Source organism: Balaenoptera acutorostrata, chromosome 3 (genome assembly GCF_949987535.1).
Source record: "Balaenoptera acutorostrata chromosome 3, mBalAcu1.1, whole genome shotgun sequence".
Taxonomy (NCBI): Eukaryota; Metazoa; Chordata; class Mammalia; order Artiodactyla; family Balaenopteridae; genus Balaenoptera; species Balaenoptera acutorostrata.
The window spans coordinates 86513753-86536908 of record NC_080066.1 but is presented as its reverse complement, the minus strand read 5'-3'; the positions used below and the strand labels follow the sequence as shown (position 1 = coordinate 86536908).

The 23156-nt window shown below is 35.1% G+C and overlaps 1 protein-coding gene across 1 annotated transcript in view; it reads right to left on the bottom strand.

Moving 5' to 3' along the window:
• Positions 1–23156, bottom strand: part of TRPM7 (transient receptor potential cation channel subfamily M member 7) — a 111827-nt gene that overhangs the window by 15694 nt on the left and 72977 nt on the right. The window contains exons 22-31 of the mRNA XM_007170409.3: positions 20787–20961; positions 18762–18888; positions 17500–17684; positions 16363–16495; positions 14794–15509; positions 12604–12671; positions 8138–8234; positions 5756–5826; positions 2610–2644; positions 661–686 (exon numbers count right to left, since the gene is read on the bottom strand). Of these exons, the coding sequence (XP_007170471.2) occupies positions 661–686; positions 2610–2644; positions 5756–5826; positions 8138–8234; positions 12604–12671; positions 14794–15509; positions 16363–16495; positions 17500–17684; positions 18762–18888; positions 20787–20961 (1633 nt within the window). The remainder of the gene's footprint in view (positions 1–660; positions 687–2609; positions 2645–5755; positions 5827–8137; positions 8235–12603; positions 12672–14793; positions 15510–16362; positions 16496–17499; positions 17685–18761; positions 18889–20786; positions 20962–23156) is intronic.

Genomic DNA, 23156 nt, shown 5'->3' with positions numbered 1-23156 from the left:
CGAGGACTTCACTTTTTAACTGTAGTGAGAAAGATGGATAATAAATTGAACCTGCTATGTGTTAAGTTTCTAGAATATAAATGAAAAAGAACCTATCGTCTTGCAGAAGAAGAAAGCTAGTTAACAGTTATATCATTGTGTGAGCGGTATAAAATATAGTGTGTGTGTGTGTGTGTGTGTGTATGTGTGTGCGTGTGTGTGTTTTCACACATGCACACAATACAGGACAATACAGGACTGTAGAGGAGGGGTACCAAATGTACCCCTGGTTGAAGAAAGGTTGAAGGATATCTCAGAGGAAGAGGGCTTTGTGAGTGCAAGGTCAAGGGAGTCAAGAATACCTCCTGCTCAGGTTTCACCTAGCTGACTGAAAGAGTACCATTCACTAACACAGGGAATATAAGGGAAGAAGCAGCCTGGGTAGCAAGCATGAAGGGGAGTGGGGAAACTTTTGTAAAACGATCATCATTCAAACGGTGAGTTCTTGTATTTGTGAAACACTTATAATGAAGAGAAACAAGCTGAGGGGAGAACTTTCTACTACCTTGGCTTTTTCAAATATGAAGTCTAAAATTTCTTACTTAGGACAATGTAGTATTTGCTAAAGTAGATCATATACAATCCTCAGTTTTTCACATTAAATCTACCACACAGACTCACCATTTAACGTTCCTTCTTCAGATGGCCTAAAGAAACAACAAAAAATATAAGTTATAATTTTAGTAACTTAAAATTAGTTTTGGCTACCACAAAATTTTTTATTTTATGAAGTTACTGTTATTTAATATAACATTATTAAAGGAATTCTGAGATTCAGATTCACTTTTGTTTGAATATTTGCCACTTCCCTTAAGCTTGTACCAAATTCATACACGGATATGTATAAATCCATATGCATATACTTTATCAACAACTTTTACCTCCAATTTATGCCTACATAAATATTATTAGTAGTTTGATGCCAAACTGAAGGTTCAGTACTAATATAGTAAAATATTCCATGACTCCTCTATTTGTGGAGATTCATTCCAGTACTTTAATAATGCCTTGAAATGACTTTGCAGGATTCTAAAAATACTTCAACAGAATTGATGGGCAAAGAATAGAACAGCAATTATATATCATTTTGCAAAATTCAATTGCTAATGTTGAAAAAGTTTTTTTCCAATGTTGAATATATTTATTTATAACAACATATACTGGTACCAAGTGTAGGTTCTATTAATCCCAAAGATTCCAGTGCAAATTAGAGACAAGTGTAGTGGAAAGGAAAGGGGAATGGGAATCAAGAAAAATAGATTAGAAGCTTAGCTCTCCCATTATACAGTTATGTGGCCTTGCTCAGGACTAAAAGGACTAGATCCAGAAAGGACCACTTGAGTAGGAGACCTTGGTAATCTCTTTCTAGCTCTTACATTCTATCTGATCCTGATATTTCCTGTTGGCTTTCACCTTAGTAACATAAATATTTCCTATAGGAAATACTTTGACCTTAGCATCAGCCCTTTGTCTACTGCTGATAAACCACTCTTAGCACCCAAAGAGTACTGACCAACTCCACCTTTCTGGGTACTTCCATGGGTCAGCATTCTGTAACTCAATGTTCTCTTGTTAGCTGAATTAACATCAACTTTAAGTACTGATTCTGCATTTACATCCTACAGTTCTACTTATAAAAGACATTATTCTCTGAAGAGGTCTGATTATAAACAGGTCTTCCAAGTGCCATTCAGGGCCAGGATACCTCCACAATTTGAACAACTGCATACCCACATATAGCACCTGGTTTATTTTCTTCTCTATATATTCACATCTATTTCTGATACAGGAAGGAAATAGGGAAAACACTGTATAATATATAATAATTACCCTCAATTTGGCTTCCCTTCTCAAGCAGTTCACATTGGAGAGTAACTTTACCATGCTTCTAGTATCAACTGGGTGTCAAAACAAGATTACTCTTTTTTAATGTCCTTTGAAATCCTAAAATACTAATTTCCAGGCTGGAAAACAGAGAGATTATCTTTGATTCTTCTTTATCTTTATGTTTAATCTGTACTGAAAATTTTCACTTTCTGGGGATGACTACTTGTAAGATTGCCTTTTGTTTCTACTTTTGGTTCTGGATTACCACATCAGCTTTCTTGTGGATCTTCCTGCATGCAGGCTTTCTAATGTACACTGTGTATTACTGCTCTAATTATCAAAGTCCTTTCCAAAAGCAGAAGAAAGGCTTGTTGATTAGAACGAAGGGCAGAGAAGTTATTAACTAAAGTGTCAAACTAAGTTGTTGAACAAGTTTATTCAAAAGCAAGTTGGAAACAGGACTAAATAATAAAATCATAATTGTATCATTATAATGAAAATTTTAGTTGAGTTGTGGTTATAGTATGACTAGTATAACTATATAAAATCATAAATTTAAATATATACATTAACTTATAATAAATGATTCCCCAATCTCTTCTATGTAAAGACAGGAGATCACAAAATAAATAATCAGCAATAATTTCAAGAAGTGTTAAAAAGATGATGCAAAGAGCAGGAAAAAAACAACATTCAATAACTATGATACTTTTCACACTAACGATGAGAAAAGGCTTACTTACATTTCTCTATTTGATGGTCTATCTTGTAGCCAATCCTTTAGTCAGAAACAAACACAAACAAAAAGTCAAAGAAAAAAGTCTCTAGATAAAGCATAACTGTTTATCTCTGTTTTGTATCCTACATGTTTCATGAATGAAGGGTTGAAAAGTTAATATGAATTTGTTTTATACAACTGAACTAATAAAATAAAAAACTGGTATAAAAGCTACCATAAGGCCATTCCACAAGGTAGAATAAAGAATTTCATGAGTGTTATTTCCTACAACGTAATTGTAATTGTCTGTTGACAATTTTATTTTCTTAAAATACATATTTGTTTCTATGACTCTAAAAAAAATGTATGTGCCTGTTGCCAAAACACATCAAAGTATAAAGAGAAAAATTAAAATCATGCAAACTGTGACAAAGAAATCACTAATAACAGGCATATTTCATTGAAGCCCTTTTGTGTGTGTATGTGGTGGGCTTTACTCTGCAGTTTTATATTTCTAGGTGTGGATTTATTTTTACCTCCCCACTTTGGGACTTATGCTTCCTGAATTTGAATCTTCATATATTTCATTAATTTGGAAAATTCTAAGTCATTTATAATCTCTTCAAATTGTCTACTCTCTCAAGGCCAATTTAGAGGTATTTTTCCATCTCTTTATGTTTAACACATTTTCCACCTTATTATAATTCTATGTTACATTGTGGTCCAATTTAGCAAAATTCTCCATTCAGCTGTGCCCAATCTGTTATTTTAACCCCCACCAAGATTTTTTTTTTAATTAATTAATTTTATTTTTGGCTGCGTTGGGTCTTCGTTGCTGCGCGCAGGCTTTTATCTACTTGTGGCGAGCAGTGGCTACTCTTCGTTGTGGTGCGCGGGCTTCTCATTGCAGTGGCTTCTCTTGTTGAGGAGCACGGGCTCTAGGCACGCAGGCTCAGTAGTTGTGGCTCGTGTGCTCTAGAGCGCAGGCTCAGTAGTTGTGGCACATGGGCTTAGCTGCTCCGCAGCATGTGGGATCTTCCTGGACCAGGGCTCGAACCCATGTCCCCTGCACTGGTAGGCAAATTCTTAACCACTGCGCCATCAGGGAAGCCCCCAACTGAGACTTTTAATTTTTTCCCAAATTTTCCAGTATTTTTGAGTAGTATCTTTTCTCTTTTAGAAATATTTATAATACTTTTTAATGGCTTTAATCAGACTTATTTTATAATCTGTAACCAATAATTCTACTATCTCAAGTTATCAGAGATCTAATACTGTTTGTATAAGCTGGCTCCCACCAGTTTTGTAATTTGGCATTGTGATGTCATTTTCAATGGAACCTTATCTGTAGCAAAACTGTGCAGCTTAGGTTCAGGATGAGTCCTTCCAGAAAGGAGGATTTGTTACTGTGAAACTCTGCACTCACTAAACCCCCTTCCCATTGAAATAATTTTTTTAATAAAATGATTTTTAATAATACAATCTATCTCCTTACAGCACAATGTAAGTTAATATGGTTAATATGGTTTTTTCTTTTCTTCAGGCTTCTACAATGTTTTAATAAGGATGGGCATCTGGGGGACTTCCTTGGTGGTCCAGAGGTTAAGAATGCGCCTTCCAATGCAGGGGATGCAGATTTGATCCCTGGTTGGGGAACTAAGATCCCACATGCCACAGGGCAACTAAGCCCGAGTGCCGCAACTACTGAGCCCACACGCTGCAATGAAAGATCCCGCACGCTGCAATGAAAGATCCCGCATGCTGCAATGAAGATTCCGCGTGCCACAACTAAGACCCAACGCAGCCAAATAAATACATAAATATTAAAAAAAAAAAAAGAAGAAAAAAAGAATGGGCATCTGGGACAACCGGCAGGCGAGTGAGCAGGGCAAATTGGGATCACTGGGTGGCCGGGACTCCTTGCTGGACCTGATCCTCCTGGTGAGCATTTCTCTGCTCAGGGTCACAGACTGCAGACTGGGCAACACTTTTCTCAAATGTTCCTGGGCAAGGTACGACTGCCAGGGAGGTGATGGATTCCTCACTCCCCATGCTGGGCCGGTTCTAGGCACCGGAATTCACTTCCAAGGTTCACTGCTGGCTGGCCTCAGCTGGTGTGAGCACATCGAAAAATTTTTCCCATCATCTTCAGTAAACATCACAACCTTTGTGCATGCATGAAGAAAGTTTCCTCTCCCCCAACCCCCTTGCTGTGGCCACAACAAAGGAACATGCATAAATGAGATGAATAAAAATACAGTAATATTTTTTTAAAAAAAGAATGGGCATCTGATGGACTTAGAAGATCCTCTTGTTTCCTTTCTGCATAAGATGATGGAAATGAGTGAAACAATAGCAGCAGCACGTCAAAGGCTTCTAACAGGATAAGATAAAAAAAAAACAAAAACTGGTGTACAAATACACTGACTGGAATATCCAAGGGGTTTCCCTTTCAGTTTATCACGGAGATGAATCCACATCCCATTTGCACACTGAACCACTTATAGTGCCCAGTTCTATGCACAACCTGGGATTTCTCCCCTGCCTGCTCTGGCAGCTTCCTGGAATCTTCTCCATCACCTTTGCTTGCCCCATCTGGGGCTGATAACACCTGGTTGAATGACCTCTTTGTCTTCTGAAGAACCTCCAGGCTCTCATGGTTGCCTTGCTTGCCAGGGTGGGAGCAAGCAAGAGGGTGTGAGTACATGTGTAGCATTCAGTCCAGGGGGATGGGGCCAAGTTAATATGTTCTTGATGATCCAGGATCATAATTATGAGCACTAATTTCTATACTTGACTAGAAAGGAGCAATTGTTTTTGCTTTCTCCCAAGCTATTTGTCTTGGTTGCCAAAGTCTGCTTTTAAAGAGTGCTTGTAAAATCAAATATTACCCCAGTTGGCTGGGAATAATTTCATATCATTAGCTTCAATTCAAACAGAGATTCCTACCTTTCTTTCTTTTGCATACATTTTTCTTTAATAATTCCTGACTATTCACTACAGGAAGAAACTCTTTTCCATAACTGCTACTATGCACTGAGGTCAGTTTTCTAACGTTAAAAAATTTTTGAAAGCTAGATATAATCTCAGATAAAATATCACCATCTTTCAGCTCTTCTCTAACAAATAAGTATTTTTAAATATGCATATGTTTAATTGAAATGTACAAACCGGTAGTAAAGCTGCTTTGGAATCTACTTCATGAGTATCTTCTATAGATGGCCTTCTACTGTTACTTTCCACTAAAAGAAAATTTTAAAAATAAAAAAGTTATACAACTAAAAAAAATTTTTTTAATACCAACTAACCAAAGTGTTTCGAGGCATAATATAACTTTCCTAAGATAACTTATCCTCTCCACAACACTGCTGAATGTAAGAGTTATATGAGTCCCACGGGTCTCTTGACAGGATATCAAAATTATTCAATTTATTTTTGTGAAAAGGCAATATGAAATAAAAGAGTATGGAAAAAAAAAGCCTTGCTCTTCCTCTGTTCCCAAATTTCTTGTGTATCCTTCCAAAGATATTTTGTGTTTCTACATATACCCCTGAATCTTCTTTTTTTAACATAAATGCTAGTATAATATATATATCTTCAGGTTTTTTTGTTGTTGGTTTTTTAACTTTAAGCTTGGAGATCTTTCAATATCAGTACACAGAGGATTTCTCTATTCTACTTTGATATTATGCTGAACTTCATACAATGGATATACAATAATTTATTTAACCAAACTCCTATTGATGGACATTTGGCCTGATTTCAATCTCTTGCTGTAACAATGTTGCAATTAATAATGTTATATAAACATCATTTTACAGTAATGGAAAAAAAACCCAGTTCATCTTTCCCCCCATTTAAGATGCCACTTTTGTCACATTTTGCTTGTTTATGCTAAACAAACTTTAGAATTAAGCCTATTTTCCAAAAAAAGTGAGGATGTTAAATTTTCAATTAATTTAGAATTTACAACCTCATGATACAATAAAGGAAAACCTCAGAATGAAGAGTGAAGAGAAATCTTAGAACAAAAGAATGAACGGTGAAAGGAAATCTTAGAACATTCCAAGTATAGAGGGCAAAAAGAGCAGATTGAGATATATTAGGAGACTCTGGGCACAACTTTTTCAAGATGATGAAACTGAATATTTTGAAGAAATTTATTCAAAGAGCAGAGAATCCAGTGTTGATCTAACCAAAATCATGACGTAACTACACTGGTGGGAAGGGGTAAAGACATCTGTGCATGCATGTGGGCTAGGGAACAGAGAGGGGTGGGGACGGTGGTGGGGAAGAGCTCAACCCTTGTCTTCTTTAGTGGGAGGTCAACAGATACTGCCTAAAACTGAAATATGAGGATATAAAATTACAGGCATCCTAACTTTAGAAATAATATCCACGTTATCCAAAAATAGTGAGTTTTATTTCTTCCCTCCTAACCCTTCTACCATTTATTTTTCTTCCTTTTTTTCTTTGGCTAAAATGTTAAATAGAATCCTTGTCTTGTTCTCCTTCTAGGGTGTTCAATATTTCACTATGAAGTATGGTATCTGTGGTACGTTTTTGTTAGATACCCTTTATTCATATTAAGGACACTCCATTCTATACTTACTTTGCTAGGAGTTTTAATCATGAATGGATGTTGAATTTCATCAAATTCAGCCTTTTCTGCAGCTATTAAGATAATCATATGATTTTTTTCTTTAATTTGTTACTATCACGCCTTATATTTTTGAATGTTAAACTAATTTGCACTCCTGGCATAAACCCAACTTGAAGAGAATAAAAGGAGAAATGATGGTGAGGGGAATAAGGAAGTACTGCTTTTCTTAAGGAACCTTATAAAGATTCCATGTACATAACTGAAAAGTTAGATAACAATAAATTTATATGCATATAACTATGACCCCAAAAAAGCATGATATGGAAACATCTCCAGATCATTAAACTTTTTAAATGAAAAATTAAAGGTGCAGGACAACATGTATGGTATGCTACCTTTTGTGTAAAAGATGAAGAGGTAAAAAAGACTATTGTCATATATGACTACATAAGCATGAAACTCTAGAGAAAAAACAAAAATAACAGTGGTTACACATGGGGTTGGAGACTGAGACTGATCTTCAAAGTGCTTGTGTGTGTGTGTGTGTGTGTGTGTGTGTGTATTTTAATTTTGAACCAAATAAATGTATTAGTTATTTTTAAAAGTTAAAGTTGAAAAATAAGTTGACTAAATGACTATACAGATTAAAATACAACCGATTCATTTGTAAAAGTTAAAGTCAGCAGATTTGTAAAAAGCGAGTCTTTGCCTTTCATCTTTTAAGTCTAAACAATTTGTTGAAAAATATTAGAATGTTCAGAATATGTATTATTCAAGGTTAAGAACAACAACGATGGACCAGAATCTGCATTTTCTGACTTCTGAAACGTTCACTGCTCAAGTGTGTGACATACATAAAATACATTTAAAGTTTAATGATGTCCATAAAATACCTGTAACGCTTAAATGGGTATGTTTGTTAGCATAATTCATGAAGTCAAAACACTCACCTTGTTCTGAATGAAGAGGAATAGAAGTTCTGTGACACTCAGTAAATCCAGCATGAGAACTCACATGTTTCAGAGTGTTTTCAGAAGGAATATCATTCTGCATATTGTACATATAGACAATTTTAAAACAATTGAACTAAATTTCAAATCATTGCTCTAAGTAGTATAAGAGCCTCTGGATCTCTTTAGTTCAATATGCTTTAATCTACCTGGACTCCAAAGGGTATATTACAAATTACAGTTATTTTCTTCAATGCCAATTTCAAAAACTGCCATCAAAACACCCTACTTGCTTATTATTCATAAATCCATCTGAATGAATCCTTTTTCATAGCAATACAAGTTCATTTAAAAAATTGGAGGAAAATAGGAAACTATAGGGAAAATAATAAAACATTTATCAATTCACCTTAAAAAGAAAAAAACTACTATTTTACACTAAAATTGAAACAGCAATACTTTCTTCTTTGGAGAGTAAAGAAGTGGAGGGGAAATTTATTTTGGGGAGTTATGGTAGCTTTCTTATTGCTTTGTATAAGCTATTTGTATAACAAAGATCTATCTGATCATTATTTGTCAAATTTCAATTTTTTTCAGATTTGTTTTATCTATGCTTTATATTTTTAGGTACTCATCTCTTTACATCCTTCCCTTAATATTTGTTTAAAAAGCCCTGCTGGCTTTACTGACTTAATATTTCTATTTTCTTAAGTTTTTTTATACTTTGAATTTTTATATTTAAATCCAGAATTCATCTGAGCTTATGAAGTGATATGAAACAGACGTTTCCAAATTTCTACCCAGTTGTCCAATTTGTGTGTTTACTGACAAAGCATTCCTTTTCTCATCAATTTCTAATCCAACCCTTATTAAATTTGTATTTGTAGAAGGGTTATTTTGGAGTCACCAAAATGTTTCACTAAATATTCATGTTTCAATTGTACCACCTGTATAGATATTTTAGTATCTAACAACTAATTCTCCCCCATTTTCTTCTTTTTACCTATTCGTTTTCCCAGATGAACTAATGAAATTCATTAAAGTAATGCGGAAGATCTGATACCTTCACCCTGTTTCTTCTTTTCAGCTATACACAGGTCATACTACCATGTAACTTTAAAATATTTCCAAACCTCTACCACCCCTCAGAAACAATGAGTTTTAAAATGTTACTACCACAATAAGCTATTACTTTCATTAAATAAATTTAACTTAAACATCTCAAGAAAATTAAGTTTTTCTACCTTTGATGTTTCACATTCTTCACATTACAGCTGATTTATTGATACATAGCCAAGCAAAAAGTGCTAACCTTTTTCCTATTGTCACAAGGCAACTCTGATTTCCTTTCTGATTTTAGTTGTTCCTTTTGGAACCAGTTCTAGCTATTTCTTGATTGTTTTACTTAAGTACTTTCCTTGATATATACTCTTTGATGCAATGACACATCAATTTCATAGAACCATCTTTGATAGAAATTCTAGTGTGGGACTGATGAGTGAGTGGGCTTCGAGGTATTTGTAAAACTCTATATTTTAAAAGAAAAAAATTTGTATATGTGCATTTGCCTGGGAAGTGGTCTGTAGTTTTCATTACATTTTCAAAGGGATGTATAACCCACAAATGTTCAAGAACTCAAAACCTCTAACCGTCATGAGCTAGAGCTCATTATTCTATTATTATAGTTCTTTTCCTCTAAGTGAAGTACTCACAGTTGTTAAATTTAAAACATAGCCACCATTTTTCTTCCCACTCACAGAAATTTGTTATTTCTTCTTGTTTTTACCAGGAAGTTATTTGCTCACTTAAAAATTTTCAGCATACTCCTGTTTTAAGTTCATTTAATAGGTTCATTGTTAAAAGGTGCAATCTGTGGGGAAACCCTAACATCTACCATTTACCATTAAGAAATGTCCATTTATTATAAATGATTTCCCACCATATATCAAGTGCTTCACAACAGCAAAATGCCATCAGAGTGTCGTGACAAATTCCTTCAACTGCTGTTGTGACACCTTGTTAAAGATACCTTAAAAGTTCAATGAAATATAAATTAGATAATTAACAGCCTAAGTCAGGGTAACTATAACTAAGGATTGAGAAAAGTAGAGACACTAAAAAAGTATTTAGGAAGCAAAACCAAGTAGACTTGGCCATTGACTGGAAGGGAGAAGTAAGAGTGCAAGTTTGTCCTGGTAAACTAGGACGCTGATGCTATTAACAGAGGTAGGAAATACAGGAGGAAAAGAAATATGTCTGCTGAGCAGGTAGATGATGGTGAATTTGAGGTTTTGACATGATGAGTTTGACAACTCTAAGACTGCTAGTTAGCAGTTCTAACTGCTAGTTAGCAGTTCTAACCTTTTACTGTGGTGTCATGTCAATTCTCTAAGTCAGAATCACTCCAAAGATTTACTTTCTCCATATCCATTCCCAGCCCTCAGAATTTTCCTGGCTAAAATTCAAGTGTACAGGTTTAGAGTCAAACTTGGGGTCAAATGCCACTTAGGCACTAATGCCCCTATTACTAAGTTTTTTTTTTTTTTTTAATTTTATTTATTTTATTTATGGCTGTGTTGGGTCTTTGTTTCTGTGCGAGGGCTTTCTCTAGTTGTGGCAAGTGGGGGCCACTCTTCATCGCGGTGCGCGGGCCTCTCACTGTCGCAGCCTCTCTTGTTGCGGAGCACAGGCTCCAGACGCGCAGGCTCAGTAATTGTGGCTCACGGGCCTAGCCGCTCGGCGGCACGTGGGATCTTCCCAGATCAGGGCTCGAACCCGTGTCCCCTGCATTGGCAGGCGGATTCTTAACCACTGCGCCACCAGGGAAGCCCTAAGTTAAGTTTTTGACTCCCACAAGTAAGAGACTTTACCTGATATTTACGCATCTTTGAATACTCCATAATCGTATTTCTTACATCATTCTGATGGTCTTATTTGAGGTAAGAGATACAAACTTAAAGGCAAATATGGAAAGAAAGGGACCTCCTGGAATCACTACATCTCAATTTCCATATAGTCACCAATTCAATCCAAAGTTAACAAAATCTAGTTAATAGACATTAAATTAAATTATTCACTTTAGTACAATAGTTCAATCAAAATGTATGCTATTAAAAATACAAATGTTGGGGAATTACTGGCGGTCCAGTGGTTAGGACTCTGCGCTTTTACTACCAAGCGCGCAGGTTCAATCCCTGGTCAGGGAACTGAGATCTTGCAAGCTGAGTGGCACGGCCCAAAAAAAAAAAAGTTGGTATTTATATTACAAAAAATGCACTTGAGTCTACCTTTTAGGTGTAGGGTAATAAGTAACATGTCCTGACAGCAATTTCACAATTAACTATAGATCATATGAGAAATAATCATTTATAAAAGCTTATATCATTATCATTTCCTTGGCTTTAGTTTTAGGAAAAACTTTATTTCCGTTGTATTTATCACTTGATCATTTCCACAACTTAAGTTCTTAAGGGATGGAGAAGCTTAATTAGCACTTTTCCAGGTCTTCTTAATTATCTTGATGTAGCTGTTATTACCCTTAAAGCTCAAATTAGTTATTGGTAATTTATGAAAGCAACAGTTAAGAAATAAAAATTTTCAGCCAGGAAACACACCTTTCTGCTAGTTGTTCTGTACACTTTAAAACTCATTTAACCAACATTTATTGAACATCTTACACTTGCACGCGATACTGTAGTTACTGGCATATTCAGCTTTTCATTGCTAGACCACAGGGTCCTTGAGAAGCAGGGTTATATTCTAATGAATTTTGGGGCCTGGGAAAGAGTTGAGCTCAATGAGTAGTCCGTGGAAATCATACAGGGAGAAGCATTTTTTAAGAGAAATGTTAAACAGGTGATTTTTTAACTTCAGTTTAAAAATGCAAGCTAGGGCTTCCCTGGTGGCGCAGTGGTTGGGAATCTGCCTGCCAGTGCAGGGGACACGGGTTTGGGCCCTGGTCTGGGAGGATCCCACATGAAGTGGAGCAGCTGGGCCCGTGAGCCACAATTACTGAGCCTGCGCGTCTGGAGCCTGTGCTCCGCAACAAGAGAGGCCGCGATAGTGAGAGGCCTGCACACCGCGATGAAGAGTGGCCCCCCGCTTGCCGCAACTAGAGAAAGCCCTGACACAGAAACAAAGACCCAACACAGACATGGATAAAAATAAATAAATAAATAAAAAAAAAAAAAAAAGAAAAAAAGGAAAAAAAAAAAGAATCCACCTGCCAATGCAGGGGACACAGGTTCGATTCCTGTTAAAAAATGCAAGCTATTTGTACATTTTTTCATATTCCTCAACTGTTTTTTCTTTTTTTCAAATTGTGTATAAGCTTCAAATATTTGGAACTCTCATGTTGATGATGGTTTCTGCTAACACTGTATTTTTCCTGAAAAATATGTTTAATTCTATTTTGAACTAAACTCCAAAATAGCAAAATAATCGCACTGCTATAAGGATTTACTTACGGATAATATTTCTTTTATCTTGTTTGACGTTTCTTTAAACCTCTGTAAATCCATGCTATCTCTGTGTCCTTAAAAAAGAAAAAAAAAAACGATTACAACAAAAAATACTTGTTTTTTTTTAATTCTATCAAAATAATGTCATTGCCTAGTCTATTCAAACAAGTGACGTATGTTGTCTTGTAAGTAGTTTTAATGGCTCTGAAGTTTCCTGTAGCTTTCCTGATAAATACTGAAAATAGGTGTCAAAAAGCTGGAGAAGATGAGTAGTTCAAGTTTACAGTAACAGGATCCTAAAAGAATCCAACATGTGATATGAAGTGAACTACTTGAAATTTAGAAGAGGGGGAGCAATCACTTTTACTCTCAATAAAAAAAAGCATTATATATATTTATTATACATATATACATATTACATATAAATATAGACATCAAACATATAGATATCTATATCTACATATCCATACCACTGGCAATATATTAACAGACTAAAATATGTTTTTTAAAAATAAACTGGGATAGATTTTATGTAGGAAAAGTTGTCTCTATAAACCCACAGTGAACTCACATAGCCTAGCAGCAGAGATCAGCATGCTCAGTACCTAGATAATCCATGGGGTTGGCCCTAATTGTGGAGATATTTACATAGACATAACATTCTGTGAACCATCTCTATACATGTTCCGTGACTAGGTAAATTCCTAGGCTGGGAAGGCTCATATAAGTGTTAAAGACAAGGTTAGGAAGCCACCTGAAGGAAAAATTCAAACTTGAAGAGACAGGGGGCCTTCTTCAAACCTTGGAACATTCTGGTTGTGTCCACGAACAACCCAAGTTGTTTTCTAAGAATTCTTTGTTAAATACTTTTATCTTTAATCATCTAAGAGGAAGGCTGTTAGAACACTATATTCTACAAATATTTGGGGCTTAGCTAGCTCTACAAAGCATTCCCTCTTCACCTTTTCCTTCCACGTGGCATAATGTCAACATTTAAATAACAAAACATCATCATTAAAAACAAAACAAATAAAACCTTAAACATACAAACCACAATATTAGTTCTTTCTTTTTGCCTTCACTGCCAAGCTTTTAAGAGTCGCCCCCCCAGTCACTCTCTACATTCACTCCTCCCATTTGTACTTTATTTCACTATAATCAGGCTTCTTCCTCTATCACATCCTTCACTGAAACAGTTTTCACCAATATTATTAACATGTTATCATTGCCAAAATAAATATATTTTCAGTCCTTATTTTACTTGAGGTGAGGTATAAGAATGAATCATTCCTGGGCTTCCCTGGTAGCGCAGTGGTTGAGAATCTGCCTGCCAATGCAGGCGACACGGGTTCGAGCCCTGGTCTGGGAAGATCCCACATGCCGCAGAGCAACTAGGCCCGTGAGCCACAACTACTGAGCCTGCGCGTCTGGAGCCTATGTTCCGCAACAAGAGAGGCCGCGAAAGTGAGAGGCCCGCGCACCGCGATGAAGAGTAGCCCCCACTCGCCGCAACTAGAGAAAGCCCTCGCACAGAAACAAAGACCCAACACAGCCATAAATAAATAAATAAATAAATAAATACAAATTAAAAAAAAAAAAAAGAATGAATCATTCCTTTCTGAAGTGATCTCTGGGTATATACTCTCTGGGTATATAAATGGGTTGACCATAAATACTCATTTTCCAAGTAGAGTCTTGGCTTTCCCTATTATCCTAATGTAAATATTAGTAACACACCCTTTCACTCTCAAAAGTGTACTGGTTTGGATGAAAAGCTATATGGTCAGCCTATTTATAAAACACTGCTCTTTTCCAGTTACTTCTAGCCTCCCCTATACCTTTGTCTTGCAACACTTACAAATCACTCAAGTTCTTTCAACAAAAGTTGATCAAATTCAAGAGACTATGCTTAAAGTCAAAAGACAGAGTCCAAATAAGTTTTCCATACAATTGTTATTATAGTAAGTTGCACCAAAGAGGTATGTGCTAATATAACTACTATAGCCCAATTCAACCTACTTCCCTGACTTCTGACTCCTTAAAAAATTTTTAGAACTATACTCTATGAAAAGGTAGTCCACTTGTCACACAAGTACATGATTTCAATAATTAGCAATTTATTTTTATTTCTAAGGTGATAATTATAATTAAAAAATAAATAATGCTGATGTACAAGTATCAGTTTGCCAAACTTACCTACAAATGCTCCAAATTCTACATTATCTCCTTCTGCAGCTTTAGAACAAACAGTTTCTTGATCTTTGGTTATAGTTTCCAAGTGGCTTTTGCAACTTGGCTGGGATGGTGTACTAACAAAAAATTTGGTTGGTGGGGATGATACATGTGGTATGCTATTAGATGAACTGCCTGATTTTTGATTTTTACTAAACATTTTTAAGGTTTCTACTCCATGTTGTCTCTGTCGCAGTTCTGGAGGAGAGACAGCACTTGGGAATAAGGCACCACAAGAGGAACCAGCCTCTGGAAAATTGAATTCTTTTCTCTGGGGTATTACAGGTAAATCCTGACCAGATATGTTAGATTGGGAATCTTTTTCATCTTTCATAAAAATATTACAAAGAAAAGGATTATTACTTTCAAGACCACCTTGAGGAAGAGAGGAGCTAAGTGTATTTACAACACTGTGCTTTTTCCACACAGAAGGTCTTACAGGACCATCATCAATAAGGTTTTGAGCCAAATGTTTGGAAATGCTCAATTCTCGTGTGATTTCATTGTGAACTTTGCTAGCTTCTGAAGCTTTCTGGGCAGTGAGTGTTTTTAATGTATCTACAGTCAGGGCTGAAAGATCTTGCAAATGGCCAATTTGAGAATCTAATGATTGTAATGATCTTTTGATATAGTTGACGCGATCTCCAACTTCTTTAATCTGAATGGACATCTGTTCCACTCTGTAAGGGAAACACAGGAGTTTTACAAATGTTAAAAATTAATGGTTTTGAAATATCCGCCTGCCAATGCAGGGGACACGGGTTCGATCCCTGGTCAGGTAACTAAGATCCCACGTGTGTGGGGCAACTAAGCCCGTGTGCTGCAACTACTGAGCCCACAAGCTCTGGAGCCCACGTGCCACGACTAGAGAGCCCACGCACTACAACAACTGAGCCCGCACACTCTGGAGCCTGCACGCCCCGGAGCCCACACACCCCAACTAGAAAGAAGCCCACATGCCACAACTAGGCAGAAGCCTGCACACTGCAAAGAAGAGTCCCCGTGCCGCAACTAAGACCCAACACGGCCAAAAATAAATAATTAATAAATAATTAAAAAAAGAAGGATCAAGTGCTAATCCTATTATAATAAAAATATAAGATTTTAAAACACACTTTTGTACCATAGGCTATTTATTCCCCCATCAGAGTAACACAAAACTGTGTATTCAGCTACATACACATAAACTACTATTACCATTATTGTACCTACACAAATACCATATACTTTTAGAACGCAGCAAAACTAATGGAAAGAAACATGTTTTAAAACAATTAAGACAGTTTAACTTTTCTCCACCAACTCTTTTCTGCTCTCTGTAACAAGGGTCAAAAAACAATTAAGAGACTGACTTACTGACTTACATGAAGTCTTAGAAGTAAAGAACTGAACTGTCTCCCAATATATTATGTAAAACCATTACTAAACTTACTTGTTTGACAAACATAAATTGAACAATGACCATGTGTAAGAGACATAACTAACAGAACCCACTCTGACATAAAATCAGTTAAAATTAAAGAGTTTCTGAACCTTTCAAAAGTGACACGAATTCTCTCTTCACTCCCAGAATGGAATTTGTCATCTTTTTCATTAAAATACATCTCAACACACTGCTCTTCAAAATCATGAAGTTTCTTTTGATCTTCTTCTGTTAAAAAAAGTTCTAAGGAGGGAAAAGAAAAAAAAAAATCAACAGAGACATCGAGAAAAACTTTAGCTCATGAGTTTTATGTTATTTAGAGTTCATAAGGCTATGTAAATCATCTGCAATTTTTTTTCTCTTTTTACTGGTGTGTTTCTAAAGCCCTAAACAAGTATTTCTACTTCTTTCTTCACTCACAGTGTGATGCTGGAAGAATAGTTTCCAGTACTTCCTCCTTTTCCTATAAAATACCCTTCCCCATCTCTCTCTCACACCTCTCCTTCGCATACCTAGGTAGAAGAATATAAGAAATGATTTGGTAGAATAAAAAGCCACTGTAAAATTTTAGGCAGAGTTTATTACGTCTCACGTAGTATACAGAATGTACTAAAAGTGTTATTGTTTACACAGCAGTCAAAATGGTTTGTAGAACAGCAAGTGTTATTATGGTTTACACTAGCATTTTAACAAAACCAAATTGAGATGCCATACCAAAAAGGAAGTTTAATACTAAATTTACTTTTATAGATAACCATATTGCACTTTAAATTATTTTACGTTTAGGCAAATTCAACAAAAGCCTTTACAATAACATTAACCAGTTAAGTCTTCTGAATAAAATTAATACTTAGCTTTCAGGGACTTCCCTGGTGGCGCAATGGTTAAGAATCTGTCTGCCAATGCAGGGGACACAGGTTCGAGCCCTGGTCCGGGAAGATCCCACATGCCGCGGAGCAACTAAGCCCGTGCGCCACAACTACTGAGCCTGCACTCTAGAGCCCGCGTGCCGAGAGCCCGTGCTCCACAACAAGAGAAGCCACCACAATGAGAAGCCCGCGCACCGCAACAAAGAGTAGCCCCACTTCACTGCAACTAGAGAAAGCCCGTGTGCAGCAACGAAGACCCAATGCAGCCAAAGATAAATAAATAAATAAATTTATTTATTTAAAAAAAAATACTTAGCTTTCAGTGTAATACTGATAAGTGATAAAATAAAAACATTTGCCTTAATATATTTTACTTACTTGGTCCAGCCGAAGTCTTGTCTTTTTTTCTTCTTTTACATATGCAGCAAAACAGAGAAACTATATGGCTGAGAATGATAAGTGGTGGAGGCAGAACTGGTTTCTCATGATAAGCCATAATAAAATGATAACGTTGGTACTTCCATACAATATTGGAAATTGCCTTCACTTGTAAATACACATTGCTTGAATAACAAAGAATAAAAATAAACTTAGCTAATGACATTTTAAAGTTTTAAATACTAAAATTTTATTGTAATTCTGCTCTAAACAAGGATTCAAAGAAGTACCCCACCATAAACAAGACTAAAAGGCAAATGCGAAACTGGAAAAAAATACATGCAATAGTATAAGGCAAAGTTTGATATTGTTGAGGGTCTTAATTATAAACTCCCAGAAAAATCGGCAGAAAATATGATTTTAAGCTTTTTAAATTATATATAAATGACAAAAACAGAAGAAAATATTCAACCTGAGTAGTAACAAAATAAGTGCAAATAAAAACAAGACTCTTATGTACTGTCAAATTAGCAACCATTAAAAAGATAATACCTACTGTTAGCAGAGATTTGGAGACACAGGCTTATTTTGACTTAAATAGAAGAAGTCCGAAATATACATATATTGAATAGTTCTACTTTTAGGAAAACACTCTAGGGAAATACATAAGGATTAATAAAAAATTTAACCACAATGTGGTTTTGGGGAACAAAAAATTATAAACAATCGAATGGAGCAATATAACATATTGGCTTAAAAATTACAGTCTATATCATGGAATACGAGGTAGTCATTAAAAAACTGGAGAGGGATATTTATTAATGTAGGATAATATTCATGTTTTGCTTAGTTAAAAACAGTATACAGAATATAAGAACATTATTTTTGAAAAGAAAAAGTGGTTCATATATATAAAAGATAAAAAGGATGTATACCAAAATACTAAGAATGGGATTACTGAAGAATTTTCTATTTGCCTTTCTGTTTTGTATACTGCATGTGTATTCCCTGGCCACCTTGTAATAAATACCAAATAAAGATTAAATTTATAAAAAAACTGCATGTTGAAAGATAGAGTCTCAAATTTAGAATTAATTTGATTTTGAAAATGCATGCTTTCTTATTTGTAATTTTCAAAAATAATTTTTAGTAGTTTAAGCCTCAATAAAATCTTTATATTTTAAATTTTGTATAGTTCCTTCAAAAAGAGAACTATATATTAAATGATCTCATTACAATAAGCAACCAAATAAAATTCTTACTTGAAAAATGCAATAAGAAGATTGACCATAATGATATACTGTACAAAGAGGTAGACTGCTTGAAGAAATGGAGTCAACCATGTCCCAGGACCACAGATTTCAGTGATACTGGAATCCTTTGCACAAACTTGAGAAAGAAAAAAAAAAAAAATTAAAACAGTAATTTACCAGTTACTGCTTCTAGTCAATATTTGTGTAGGTTTGTTTGAAGGAAGTTTTGATTATGTACATATCTGTTTCACAGATTCTAGCAAAAGCTTCTGGGCAGGCAGCCATACAAACACCAACTTAACAGTATTCCAAAAGAGAAGAATGTTGTGAAGGATGTGGGTACTATTCTACGACTCTACTCCATACAAGGAAGTGTATTTCTGTATTACGTCTACCCTCCAAGGTAGGGTTTAGCCAGAGGAGCATTAAGAAGAATAAAACTCCCAGATTCAGCCACACATTTCTATAAGAAAAATAACTGAACCAGAAAAGAGTATGATAAACTCATAGTAAATTTACAAACATAATGATTACTGACTTTAGCTTATTAGGCCACAAAGGAGGGTTGAAGGAATGGTTAAAGTGCCTCTTAAGTATACAATGATTAGATCTGAATTCCTTGCATTTCATTGCCTCCATCTGGAATGTTTCTGAAGCCATAACACAGCTGAATTAAGGAAGGGAAGAGCTTTAATACCCACCACAGAGTTATGAGGAATAAAGTAAAATAAATTCAAGTAGGGCCAGGATTTGAATTAAATAATCTTGAACTAGTGACAAGTTTTATACAAATCTTTATAATACACTTAGCACCTGGTGTTTTGTAAGCATTTAAAAAATATACATCATTGAAATTCTCATCATGGCTGTATCATTCCTTTCACATAAAATGGTTTCACGAGCAAACTGATGCATAAGGTCCTTTCACTCCTAAAAAATTTTATGAATCTATTTCCACTCTATTCAGATTAGTATGATGAAGCAAATACCCAAGAAAGAGAATGCAGGAGAGTGAAAAACTATATCCAATGCGTTATAACTAAACTAGAGCCACATAAGAAAAAGCAGACAATAAAAACCTGGAAATGACACTAAACAGGAAGCCATTAAACACAAAATTTTACCAGGCTGGTAAAACCTCACTGTTTTAACCAACATTTCATAACAACTGATGACTACTATGTGACCATCCCCTGATCTAATCACCTATAAATAGGTGGGTAAGGAGCAACACAGAATGGGGGTGATGGAGGAGTAAAGTTAAGATGCGAGAGAGAGAGCAAGAGAGAACATGAGCAAACTAACAAAATAAAGATTCTATAACTCAATGTGAAGGTCAGAAGAACATCCTTGAAAGTTGGCAGTATCAACTATGTTCACAAGTTATCTAGCCTTTTTAACTAAAACAATAGAATAGCTTTATGCAGAGAATGTATTCAGGGTTGAATTTTACAATTCAAGAGTATATACAATCCAACTAATCAATGTAATTCCATTACCCCTGCCCTGTTTAGAGACAGGCAGACTGAAGCCAATTTGAGCTAATGAGATTTAAAAACCGGTTCAATAGAAGGCATCTGGGAAAGGGACTTTTTCCCCTGAAGAGAACCAATGGAAAACAGTGTCTCCTTCCTCCTGTTGCTTGTGACAGAGTCTTACAATTGTAAAGGAAAACCTGTATGAATCAGACACTTATTACAGAGGACTGGGATGAAAAAGAATGTGTCCTTAGCATGAATTAACCAATCCCAAAGACCACTCTACCTCTGAACTTTCTGTTATGTGAGCTAATATATGTCCTTACTGTGTAAGCCAGTTTAGGCCAGATTCCATTAATTACAGCTAAAAAAAATTCTGAAATACTTTTTTTCAATTAATTTTTGTTATGTTTCTTCTGGGATTAACTAATGTATCATGGGAGGACTTAGGTTGGTAACAGTTTGATTTGTGAAAATTTGTAATATTACTATAATGCAATTTTGGCTTTGAAATATGAAATAACCAAAAGATATATTTGTACACATAAATCCTTACCATCAATTTCATATGCATAAACTTCACCAAAAATCATCCAGTATGGATGAAAAACTATGTCTTTAGCAAGAGTCCAAGATGGTGCTTCGCGAGGATAAAGTATTGCCTTTCTGGGAACACCAAAACTAAGTAATACAAGAGCCATAATCACTACAATGTAGAACATATTGGCCACCTGTTAAAAAATGAACACTGTTAAAATACATGGGAATTTAAACACAAAGACAATTCTTCATCTTAAAAAACAGTTTCTAATGTTCCAATAGGTAACTTGAATCTTTGAGTTTCTTTTTATTCCTAGCATTAGCATTCAGGAAACCTCATCACTACATAAACCTTAACATCAAGGAAATTATGTAAAAACTGATCTGTAACATCAGATAAGTCATAGGCATCTTCTACATAATGAACCATATCACAGGCTCAAACTGGAGTCTGCCTATCTCATGTCCATGAAGATTTTAAAGAAGTATAGACATAAGGGGCAGATTCAGGGAACCAATTTCCATGAGAGTTCTTTCCTAAAACTGTCCTGTTCTTATACAGGAGGTGCAGACTATCTTTTCTACCTTCCTTTGATAGTACCTTTTGCCCACTTCACAAAAGAAAGGCATTCTTCTCACCCATCCTGAACCCTACCATGGTGCCTTGTCTCCTGGGCTGTGAAAACCTCCTAGGAGGTAAATAAAACAACAAACTGAATTATCAGTATGGGTGTTGAAAAAACAAGTGATACCCGTATCTGGTTAACAAATTCTTTTGCAAGTCACGTAGTTTGCAATTCTTTAATTTCAGCAAAATTGAAAAAGAGCCTAGCTGAGCTATCACATAATAAATCATTAAAAAACAATTTTTATTGCTAAATCACAATGTGAATTTTGACATCATTACTCAGGAATTCAAAGAATTAAGTGAAATGCTATAATGAAACTTTAATTTCTATCCACTTATTTATGTGTACAAGTGTTCAGCACTTACATCTAAGAAAGTGAATGTAGTGTCACTCTAGCAATATGTAATAATATTCATCCACAAATAATAATCTAAGGGGAAAATCCCATGGAGATCAAGAGACTACATTTACAATAAATCTGTACTTTAATCTACTACGAACTAACAATAACTGCAGTAATAAATCAATCTAAAAGAAGTTACTAAGACATTTTCATATGTTTTGAACAAGTATATAGTGAGAGTAGAAATGGAAGGCAGGACTGTGAGAAGTAAAGAGGACAGTAAGTCTAGACTAGATGGAGAAATTATAAAATATTTATTTATATATGATCATTTAGTCTTGATCCTTTACCTTTAAAATTGTTAGATCTGCCAATACATTTTTTTTTAGTTAAGTTAGAGTTGAGTCCCTGTGACTTACAATAAAAAAATCCCATAACCCCCCAAGATTCAGTTTTTTTCTTTGTAAAATGGTTAAATAACGCCTTATTTGACCACTTAAGAGAACTACTAAGAGAATATATGTTTTCAATAAACAAAATCTTGGGATAAAAGATTTTTAAAAGGCAAATAATTCATCAAAACATTATTCACGGCATTTGCTGTAATTTGGAATCCAAATTAAGTAAAGAAAAAGCCCAACTCAAAAATTCAAATCAAAACCCAAACCTGAAATATTCTAAAATTATTCAAGGTCTGTTGGCTGATGATTCAGAGGTCTCTGGATTTCATACCTTTCGCATAAAGCCTATTTGACAATCTTCCTTATATTTGATCTAAATTTAACTAATTAAAATATCTGAATATCCCATTTCTTATATCTAAAATGAGGGTTCCTAGCTTGAATGTATAGGTATATGGAGTGAGTAGGACGAGTTCAGCATTTACCATGTAATTTTCATTAGTCTGATCTCTATTAAAGATGTCAAATGTGAAGATTTCTTCTACTTTAATCTTTCATATCTTTATGAAAGATATGAAGCTGTTTTCTCTGATTAGAAATTCCCTGCTCAAGAAAAATTCCTACCTATTTTCTAAACTTTTTTCAAATACCATATTCCTTGTGAAAGCTTTCAGTCTTCACAAAACAGTTTACCATATCTTTCTCTATCTGCTCACATGCTTGTCTTATATACTAGACTGTGAATTCCATGAGGATCTGGACCATGTCTTATTCATCTTTGTAGTCTCAGCTTAGTATAATGCATAGCATATAACAGATACCCAATGATTAAAAAATGTTAAGTTACTCTAGGAATCTACTACATACTATAAAATTCATCTTCTTTATTCATTAAAGGTATACTTTAATGAAGGATTTCTTATACTCTGCAGCATCTACTTTAAGCAGATAATTAGAACAGTAACCATCTGAGAGTACTGAAGGAGGTAGAAAGGGAAGATGGCACTAGGAGA